This window comes from Terrapene carolina, unplaced genomic scaffold (assembly GCF_002925995.2).
Source record: "Terrapene carolina triunguis isolate 2854851 unplaced genomic scaffold, T_m_triunguis-2.0 Scaffold95, whole genome shotgun sequence".
Classification (NCBI taxonomy): domain Eukaryota; kingdom Metazoa; phylum Chordata; order Testudines; family Emydidae; genus Terrapene; species Terrapene triunguis.
The window spans coordinates 14,333,494-14,344,956 of NW_020664446.1; the positions used below are offsets into that span (position 1 = coordinate 14,333,494).

Sequence of the window (11,463 nt, forward strand, 5' to 3'; positions counted from 1 at the left end):
GATGACTATTGTTATTTAATTTAAAGGGTATTGAAAGGCTTCTGGAGATTCAGAAACAAATGATGAGATTGCTGGATCCTGTAGGCAAAGGGGTAAGATAAAAACTAATCCTAATTTAATAACTTGTGGAGTTAATACTGTTGATATGCTTCATATGGCCTCTGTAATACTGAACATAAGATTTATTATTTGACATTCATATCAGTCACCTGTGTATATTGAAAAGCGGGCCTTGTATCACATTTCTATCAGCTTTGTGGCATTAGGGTGACCAGACGTCCTGATATTATCAACCCTGGTATTAGGGGCTTTGTCTTATTTATGCAACTACCTCCCCCCCCAAAAAAGTGTCCTAATTTTTCACACTTGCTATCTGCTCACCCTAGGCACAATATAGTAAATGCATTTATTTCACACACCACATATTATACACACATTATAGCAGAGGAGTAGCTCTACTATAGTTAAGATTAAGGCCAGCTTTCAGTTTAAAGCTTGATTGTTCTAAGTGCCCTAAAAACTGTAGGGTAATTAGATTGCCTTGAAATTTGGTTTGCTTAATGGGGTGGTGAGGTAAGGTCAGTGATCCAAATTTGGGACCATTTAACAAAGGTTTTCTGAGATATAGACCCCAGAAAAGTAAAAACAAAAAATAGTATTTTATGAAGTTCACAGATTCTAGCAATTTTGAAGTTTGAAATCGACCCTAGGCAGAAATCTAAGAATGAACTGTAAACAGTTGTGAAAAATCTGCCTCCGTCAAGAGTGTTTTTTGAGATATGTAATCTAAGTGTAGCAGAGTACTCAGAAGGTAATGTAACTATTTTTGAAAAGAAAATAAATTACACATGTGAGTGCTCACTGGGAGGGAAGGGGTGACGGGTGCAAGAGTAAGTGGTAACAAGGGAAGAGAGGGTTGGGTCTGCAGTGAGGGATGGGGGTATTATGGGGAGGGGAGATAAATGGAAATGGGTGGAGGTAAGGGAAGAGGGCTTGTGGGCTCAACTAAAGAGGAGAGGGTCGGAACTGGGAGGGTGGGAAGGGAAAAGACAGGAGGGGTTGGAGAATATGAGGGGTAGCAGAGGAAGTTGGGGGTTTAGGGAACTGGGGGCTTGTCAGCCCTTCTGTGTACATGCTGGACTATGGTGGAGCTCTGCACCTCAGCTCTACACCATTGCTGGCTGTGTATTCTGGGATCTGGGGGACCCTGCTCATCTTTGGGTGTCTGAGCCCCTCTCCCTGAAAACCAGAAAATGAGTAGTTAAGATACACCTCACCTCTGTGTGGAGTGGGTGGGGATGGGAAGGGCTAGCCAGAGTGTGTGGTGGAGGGAGCCCGGTTTGGAGGAGGGTTGGATTGGGTGGACTTGGGGCATGGCTGGGGAAGCCTGACTGAAGCAGGGGCAGAGTCCCAGCTTGGGATGAGTAATGGGAGTGAGGGGCCTAGCTCAGTGCAGCTTGGGCTATATAACTAAGGTGGTGTGCCACCTTCCAGTAAGCTGCTGCCTGTGATATGTGCATGCAGCAGCACAGAGCAGGAGATAGCAAGGAGCAACTTCTGGCTTCTGAAGTGCCAACTAATGGCTTAATGGGATGGGATGGGAAGCTGGAAATGTTGGTGGAGGGGCTATATGTTGTGAGGAATGGTGGGATAAAGGGTGGAAAAGGAGTGAGACACACCAGTCTCTCAAACTTTCAAAATTATTGTAACCACCATACATTAAAACTGTCAAGGTTTGGGGACATAGACCATGGATGAGTTTTCTATGACCGGCCCTGGTAGCAACTACACATTGCAAACGTTTCAAAGCACAACATTATCCCTATTCCACGACAATAAAATGTATAGAATGGGGGAGGAGCTATGAGGAATCACATTGCAACTATGTGACCTAGTGGGAAGACTACTGGACTGGGATTATTATTAGCTCTGCCACTGGCCTGCTGGGAGACTGAGGGCAAGTCACTTCACCTCTCAGTGTCTCAATTTCCCATCTGTGAAATGGGGATAATGACGTAAAGTTCTTTGAGGTCTACTGATGAAAAGCACTATATAAAACTAGGTTTTTTTAATTATTACCTAGCCACAGAAGCATATCCGTTACAAACCTAGGTGAAAACTACAACTGTCTGAATGAACCCAAACATCTACCAACAAACATTTCTCTTTGTTTAAAAAAAATTAGAAAATGGCAATAAAATTAATTAACACAGAGTAAAGGTTGCCTGATGATATCTCGTGCACTTCCAGAACATTGAATTCAGCAAAACTCAAATGTCTGAAAGCCAGGAAATAAGAGGTCAGGTAAATGCTCATGCAGCCTTAACTCTACTCTCTCTGTGGTGCCCATAATACACACACTCCCAAGTGCTACCTGGACTTGCCCTATGCTCAAACTCACAGCCTACTCCCCTAAGAGAGTATTACACTTGTCAAATTTAACCACCGCTTCACACCCTTTTACAACTCCTTCACACTTTCACATAAGATACCACCTAAACCTATACTTTCCCCTATCCAACATTAAACCCACAGAGTTCTTTCATATCTCACCTTTCTACTGTCAATTCCCATGGCAAGAAGCCCCCAGTGCCCTGCTGCTGACACAACCTACACAATTCTGTATTGAAATGATGCAGATTGGAACCTCAAGGTACCCATAAACCTCTCTCCTTTGATAATATACATGAGGGGACTCAGACCCAGATCTCTTCATATCAGAATCACAGCTCTTCCAAGCTACTCCATTTTATTCCTCCACCATTTAGTACAGCTACACTTCACAGTGAATGCACCTGGAGTGCATGCAGATAATTTCCAGTGGTTATTGCCAGCTCTAGGGGGCATTTATCTTAACTCTGTATTTCCTGGTTTTCAGAAGTTTTAGTTTCACTGCACTCGACATTCTGGAAGGGCATGAGCCAGGCAACCTTAAGTGCGTTAACAATGTCTTTTGCCATTTCTCTCTCACACAGACACACAAACAAACCCCTGTTTGGTGACATTGAACTTTAATCAGAAATGAAGAATAGAACATTTTCACAAACATGAGATAACCAGCTATTCCATTATCCTTACAAGAAAAACTGCAATAAGAAGGAACCACATTCCAGCATAAGTACAATGTAAAAGAAATGACCCTGATCCTGCAAAGACACGTTTAACTTTACACACAAAGTAGTTCTACTGAAGTCAGTAGGATTATTGACAAAGTGTGTAAAGTTAAGTGTGTGCATACATTTTTGCAGGATTGAGGCCCTAGTTATTCTTCATGTGCATAGTCAGTCCAGATCCACACTTTTGGGAGCACATATGCAGTTGGCACAGAAAGTGAAAATTCTCTGGAAAAAGCAGCAATGCACATTCTTCATTGAAATGAACATGTGGAGATGAGTTATTGTGTGGTAATAAAACAATATCATTACTTTGTACTGTACACAGAATACTCCTCTTCTGTGTTTTCCAAACTAATGTTTTCTAACCTAAAGGAGTACACTTAATGTTATGAGATCAAAGTTGATCAACTCTTTTTTTTTCTCTTTTCTCTCCCTGAAATAATTATGTAATTCTTGGATTTTCCCAAACAAAACTGCTTCATTGCTTTTTCTTCAATGCCAACAGTCCAGCCCTCAGCTAACAGACAGTAAAAAAGGCAGTGCGCGTAGTGCAGTGAAAAAAGCTCCGGTAAGAAAACAGATTTTAGTTTTAAGCTTCCAGAGGATTATGATGAACAACAGGAAGCCCAAACATTCCAAGTTATAAAATGTTCATTGACAGTGGCCTTTTTAAAAGGTCAAAGTCAAGACTTCTAAATTCCAGATAGGACACATTTTGTATAATCTAATAGGAAGTGTTTTTTGGATTCTATTAGCTAACACCGCCCCCTCCCCCCCAAAAAAACCCGTGAGGGGGTACTCCACGTGGTTCATCACATGGAGACCCTGATGGATCATATGCCTAGGGGAGGGATTTGGGAGGCCAGTGAGGAGGCAGAGAGTATGACCTCTCACTACATAGATCCTTGGGACAACTGCATGTAAGGATTGTCCCTGTGCGTTGCTTCCTATCCCTGGCAGCACAACTACCTGGGAAACCACTCTACCTTTGATTTACCAGACCCCTCTGAAAGTAGTAGAAAATTGTATTGTCAAGCTTCTATTTAGGTATTATAAACAATTAAAATCAAAGCTATTAAAATAGCAATGGATTTTGGGGTGAGGATTGTTACACTGAAGTTTTGGGGCTTTTGCTTAATATAGATGGGTGTTTTAGTTTCATTCTTTTTTAGCCTGAAGAGGTTGATAAAATGGTATTTTGAGAGCTGGCTGTGCAGTATATAAATCCCCATAATGCATGAAATATCAATATACTATTTTATCAAAAAGCACATTTTGTTTTTTTAGTAATTTAAATCATCCATATAAGGGACTTCTGGGTTTTGTTTCTTTGTGTCTGTATATAACACAATGCTAGCAGGCACTCATTTAGCCTATAGCAGTTCAAGACTCAGTCCCTGTTACATCCTGGTTCAAACACAGTCTGTTTTCCAGGGCAGATGAATTTTAGTCTACTTTTTTGCTTTACTTAAACAGTTCACAAGGATGAAATAAAAGACGGATGTCAAAGGGCTTGGCTATGCTACAGATGGTACAACAGCACAGCTTCGGCACTGCAGCTGTACTGCGGTAGCCCCATAGTACTATAGACACTTGTTACAGTGACATTTTCTCCTGTCACTGTAGTTAATCCATCCTCTCAAGAGGTGGTAGCTAGGTTGATGGAATAATTTTTCCATAAACTTAGGGTATGTTTGCACTGCAGTTAAAACCCAGTGGCTGGCCTGCGTCAGCTGACTCAGGCTTGCAGGGCTCAGGCTAAGGGACTGTGTAACTGCAGTGTAGATGTTTGGGCTTGGACTGGAGCCTGAGCTCTGGGGCCCTCCTCCCTCGAAGTGTCTGAGAACTCAGGCTCCAGCCCAAGCCTGAACATCTACACCGCAATTAAACAGCCCTGCAAGCCCAATCCCTGCGAGCCCAAATCAGCTGACACAGACCAACTGCGGGTGTCTAATTGCAGCGTAGACGTAACCTTAGCGGTATCTGTACTGGGGCTTAGGTCAGTTTAACTACTTCTCTTAGCGACATAGCTAGGTCAGCCTAAGTTTTAGGTGTAGACCAGGCCTCAGGAGGAAGCAAAAATAAAGAAATTGAAAAGAAACAATTTAGAGAAATCATATGAAAATACAAACTTAAGCCTTATCCTGGGAATATGATAGCATTCAGGTGGACTGCTTCACTCATGCACTATGCATTGCAGGATCATATTCTGATCTTAATGCTATATCTAGATAACTATGAAATAAATTGCCTTTTCACTTCTTCCATCCTGGTACAAGACTCTCTATCTCACAGTAATCTGAACTGTACCCATCTTTCCAAATTTTATATTTGATAGAAGGTCCCCAACTCAGTCTCTGTAGCTAGTCTTCTGCTCCTTCTTATGGGTCTTACTCCTTCAAGATCTCTTGAGTTTAGGCAGAGACACTGTGTCACCTTCCAACTAACTTCTTCCTCAACAGAACCCAGTTCTGCTGAGTTACCTTGGCAACCTCATGATGTCATTCTTTAGAATCCCAGGTCTACAGCTATTATAGTTATTCAGATCAGCTGTGCTCAATCTGTTTAGGTGGTAGCATCAGTTTACCAGTCTAAGATTTCAGCTATCCTTGCTAGTATATTCAGTAGTACGCGCTGTAACCTGCTGACAAGCATGGGCTACTGCACATGAAGGAGTCCAAGTCCCATTGTGGGACAGAGCACTCACAAATGAATTTGTAGTACAGAGGCTCTACATCAAGGTAGAGCGGGGGGAGCCTGAAGTTCATATACCTGTTGTTAAGAAAGAATAATTTATTACATAGACATAGTCCCATGAGGTCTCTGAAGGAGAGCTCTATGTAAGCTCAAAAGCTTGTCTGTCTCACCAACAGACGTTGGTCCAATAAAAGATATTACCTGACCCAGCTTGTCTCTCTAATATCCTGGGACTAACACAGCTACAACACTCGTTTATTACATAACATTCATAGTAGTAGAGTTTATAAAGCAACACAACTTTTGTAGCTGATTAAGCACCAAAGCAAAGCTGAGACACTTTATTTAGTACAAATCTGCTTATGGCTAGTATATTCCCACATCAGAAACATTTTGCCTGATGTTCAACACGATAAAGACCATAACATAGCTATATTTCCCGCAACATTTTGTTTCCTCATGAGGGCTTGAAAGAGCTGTACTACCTCTTGAATGTTCCAATGGTGTCACGTTGGGGTAACGGACAAGGATAACTGAGTGGGAAGTGAGTTTAAAATTTAAATGACAGTTGGAAGGAACAAGGAAACAGTTGTGTGGAAAAGGCATAATCTACAGCAAGGGAAACTTTTTCATAGCATGCACCACTTCTTAATGGAGATTGGGGGGTGGGGAGGATCCACAAGGCAATCACAGATGTGCAGACCAACTCCCATTTGTAATTTCATAACAGACTTTTGGCAATTACAAAATTTGCTTATGTGGAAAGGCAATATTAAGAGAGCTTTTACAGTATTTTGGTGGTCTTTTAAATGAACTATAGTAGCTGGAAACAGGTGAGCCAGAACCCTGGGACCAGCCATAGTTCCACAGACTAGCCTTCCTTCCATGGACCAGCTTTTGGTAACCTCTCCTTATATAGGGTATTGTCCATAAGGTTTTCAGTATCAGTTGTGAGAGGAGAACGTTATATTTTTCTGAGCTGAGGTTGACTGAAATCCTACTGTCCTATAGCTACATATATGTTAATACAGACATTGTTTCTGTTTTATTTCCAGCCATCAGTTTTAAAGAGAATATCCCATTTGGGGTGCTTAATAACAGGGTGCGATAGTCTAGAACAACCTCTGATCTTACTGCAAACAGCTTGCAGGAATCTAGGTCTGGAACTAGGAATAGATGTACATTTAGCAATAAACTGTGCTGCTCATGAATTGATGGACTATGTAAGTTATTTTTAATATCTCTTTTACTGATTTTAAAGTGATTGTGTATTGTTTCTTACTTATTTTGCGGTAGCACATAGGTATCACAACCACATTGTGTTAGGCAGTGTACAAACACACAACAAAGATAAGTCCCCTGCCCTGATACATGAGGCTTTGAATATGTAGCCCCCGGTGGTGTGCACCACCCAAGACAGCAGAAAATGTTATGGGTGAGTGGAGGGAAGCAAGCTTCAGGGAGACCACTCAGTTGTCTCATCCCCTTGTGTACTATGCAGCATAGCTCTGTAGTGACTCTGCACATGAACATGGAGAACAAAGGACAGCTAGTGCGATGAGACATACCCATACCTACTAACAGAATGGGTACCCGGGAATAAAACCTTGCATGGAGCAAAGCACACTGGGCCATAGCAGCTATTCCTCCTTATGACCTGGCGTAGCAGCTGTGGCTCGCTTTAGAGACACTTGGGACAGTTGTGGCTAAGTCATCCATCCCTTTTCATGTGGGGTGTGGCCCATTATTCAGGATGTGGCCTTTAGAATTTAAACACTGAAAGGCTAATTGTGCCAGCCAGCATTACTCCTATTTTTCTTTGTTTGAGACTTTTCGGATCAATCCTTGTCAACTGTAGCAATGCTTTAATGGATAAATATTCACTACTAGTTAAATGGAGCATGCCAAATTTATTTCACTTATGATCTAAACTGGATGTGAGTCCAAGTTTCCAAAAGAGCCTTCATTCATACCAATGTGCAGATTATATGCCTAGATTCCATGCTCCCCTCCTTGCCTTTAAATGTCTAAATATCTTCATATTCTGCAAAGTAATGGATTCCTGCTGTAATCCATTCACACTATTCTCCTCTCCCCCCCCCCCCCGACCCCGTATTTTATTGTACAACACCTGTTATGCTTTAAGATTATACACACATCAAGGTGTAGGGTACAATCTACTCTGTAAAAACAAAAACAAAAAAACACTTGCAGCAGCGAGCCTCAGATGTGGGCTCTGCTACAGGGCTAAAAATAGCAGTCTAGGTGTTCCTGCTGGGGCTGAAGCTTGAGCTCTGAGACCCAGTGCGGGGGGTGAGTCTCAGAACCAGGCTCCAACCTGAGCAGGAATGTCTTCACTGCTATTTTTAGTCCCGTAGCACAAGCCCTGTGAACGCGTTGCTGCAGGCTTTTTGTTTTTCTTGCAGCGTAGATGTACTCAAATACCTGTTCTGTCTGGCTTAGTATTTAATGAGTTTTTTAATGTTTTGCTGTCAATGACAGAAACCCTTCATCTTTAATATCAGACATTTTATAAGACGCTTGTGGCGTGTAACAAAAACCGTGCCAACTGAGGTCAATTTGGCACACCCAGAAATCCTATTTTAAAATGAACAGAACCTTAAACGATTAAACAACAGGAACTGTCATAACATTAATGGTGTGTGAAAGTGATGAAAGCTAAAACGTCTCCTGTAGTTTGGCATTCTGCCATTAATTCTACCAGTATTTCTACCAATACCTAGACAGTATTTCTAACCTCAGGTGTGCCAAAATCATGAGTCGGGTCTCACAGATCATAAGTATGGCATAAAAACAATATATTTTGCTTCTTTTTCTTTGCCCTCTGGTTTCTGAGCCTTTAGAGTGCACTCATTTCACGTTTTCAAGCTTTTTTCTGCACCCATTAGGGCTAGAAACTTTTTTCACCAAAAAAAAACAAACAAAAGAAACAACCCAGAAGTTTTTGTGCAGTGTCTTTATTCAGCAGCAGAGGCTTTCAGAAAAATGCCAAATAGTGTGAAGCTCACAATAAAATCACGAGAGTTGGCAACACTGCCTAGGACATGCAGAGGTCTAAAAATAGCATGAGGTAAACTCCATCCACCTCACACAAAGCCTGAGTAAATAGCTAATGGTCTCTGGACTGAAATAAGGGCCGTGTACCCTGCACTCACCTCGGGAGGGTTTTGTGGCCACTGGATATGCATGAGTGCAGTGGAAATTGTTTACCACAAAATTGCTACTATTTTTATCTTTTACACATTTAACTTATGTTTTTAGACCAAAGGAAAATATGAAGTACTGACTGGAACACTCAAGAGTCCTGATGAAATGGTGGATATGTATGTGGACCTAATTAATAAATACCCCTCTATTATTGCATTAATAGATCCCCTGAGGAAAGAGGTAAGACAGAGATATTTTGAAAGCTTTTAGATTATGCTCTGGGAAATATATTTTCTAAAGGAAATAAGAAGCCATACATAACCACTCGTGGGTGAAATTCACTCCTATCCAGAGGGCCAGTACACCATTTATACACCACCTATATCTTACTTAATCCCTATTCTGAGAGCTTAAGTTGTACATATGTGATGCATAGGCCATATGTTAGCTCTTTGCACTGAGCTTGCATGTGTTTACCAAAAATTAAAACCATGAGGAAAAAGTGGCATTTTTCACTCTCTTGGAGACACACAGAATGAAAATAGATGTCAGATTTTATTCACATGTCCACTAATTGGTGATAATGGCCCTTACTTTATATACATTTGACATGACACTTGATAGAAATTAATCCTGATTAGTGTGAGCATAATGCAGATATACAATACATAATGCATTTTAAAGAATTAAATGAAAATGAAGTTCTGGCAGATTCCACTTGCTAAGCCACTGTCATTTTAATTACACATCCTTTCTTGGCTGCTCATATAGTATTTTAGAAGCATTGCAAAAGTGAAAAACTACTTGTGCAGCAGGAAAAAAGATTTAGACATAGCTGTACATTCCTAAGAATCATTTAGTAATGAAATAAGTTGCTATGATACTATCGCACCAACATTTACACTCATACTGCAATATAAACCTATATTTGACAGTACTGCTCAACAGAGTTAAAAGGAGTGGTAGAACCACATAGAATTAACTCGAGTATATTAACATTAGATTTAACTACCAATAAAATCAAAATTAGAAGAGATATATGGATGTGGCCAATGAATAAATCATAATTAAGTAGAACAATATTAAATATGATATTAAGATATATGTATATGGATGAAAGGGACAGATTTTATAAATTTAAATATCAATGGTTTTATCATTGTTTCCAATTATGTTAATATTTAGGTTTGCCATATTTCAAAAAGACAAAAACCCCACTATAGCCATGTAAATATATTTTCCACAGTTCTGCAGCCACATCATTTAATGTGGAATCTATCCCTTGGAGAAGAATTGTGCACCAAATCCCTAAGCTTTCATTTAAAAACAATGCATCTTTCTAGCCTTCATGCTTATGAAGTAAACCTTTAAAATGTGAACCAAGGGTAAACCAATGCAATGTTGTCTTCCTGAATCTGCTCATAGCCTGAAACAATAGCTCTGAGAGGAGTGAACTGCTCCATTCATCTCAATGAGTTGTTAACTCTGAAACCTAAAGGTGACCATTTAAATATGAAAGTTTAAAACAATTTCATTGCTGATCATCCTAGCAGAAATGTATAGCTAGCTTTGCTTCTCTCACAGTTCTAAACTGACTCACTCCCTTCCCAAGGTGCCAGGAGCCCAGATTGTTCCTTAGCTGCCCAAACTTCCAACTTCCCCTGACAGCTGCTGTGATGAAGTTATGTGCTTTCAATATAAAAATCTGCAGAATATCAAAAATGGAATATGGGGCAGCTTAAAATAGTTCAGTATTTAACAAAAACAAATGACAAAGCTTATTCACAACACAGCTTTGCCACAAACATTTGAGCATTTTAGAAGTATCACTAATCTGGACCCATTTCATCCGTCCATTCTTATACAGCAAAACACTTTAGTGAGTGCTAAACTTTAGGCATGTGCTTAAGTGCTATTAACTTCAGTGTGACTTAAGCATGTGCTTAAATTCTTTGCTGAATTGGAGCCCTACATAGTGCAAATTTCTAATTACAGATACAGATTCTGTATGTGTGATTGGTAGAGCAAGAATTATGAACTGAGGAAATTCACAAATCTCAAATACATCTGAGAATTTTACAATCTATTCACAGATAATTTGTGAACAGAAAAAAGGCAAACTTTATTTGCTGTTCTCTCTGAGTCTGACTGCAGCTCTTATCTTCCTGCCTTGATACATGTCATCAGGCTGATTATATGGCTACTTCCTGTTTCACTATTTCAGATTTAAATGAGATAGGGATTTTAAAATAAATAATTTCTAGCTATTTAGCCTTATTTTATATTGGATCAAGTGACTGGAAACTATTTTATATTCCGTATCAGAGGGGTAGCCGTGTTAGTCTGAATCTGTAAAAAGCAACAGAGGGTCCTGTGGCACCTTTAAGACTAACAGAAGTATTGGGAGCATAAGCTTTCGTGGGTAAGAACCTCACTTCTTACCCACGAAAGCTTATGCTCCCAATACTTCTGTTAGTCTTAA

At 40.2% G+C, this 11,463-nt stretch overlaps 1 protein-coding gene across 1 annotated transcript in view; it reads left to right on the forward strand.

Annotated features, from left to right (window-relative positions):
• The window catches only part of ENO4 (enolase 4), a 34,372-nt gene that overhangs the window by 17,553 nt on the left and 5,356 nt on the right, over positions 1-11,463 (forward strand). Inside the window, exons 7-9 of the mRNA XM_024198444.1 lie at positions 27-92; positions 6,869-7,036; positions 9,096-9,221. Coding sequence (XP_024054212.1) covers positions 27-92; positions 6,869-7,036; positions 9,096-9,221 — 360 coding nt within the window. The remainder of the gene's footprint in view (positions 1-26; positions 93-6,868; positions 7,037-9,095; positions 9,222-11,463) is intronic.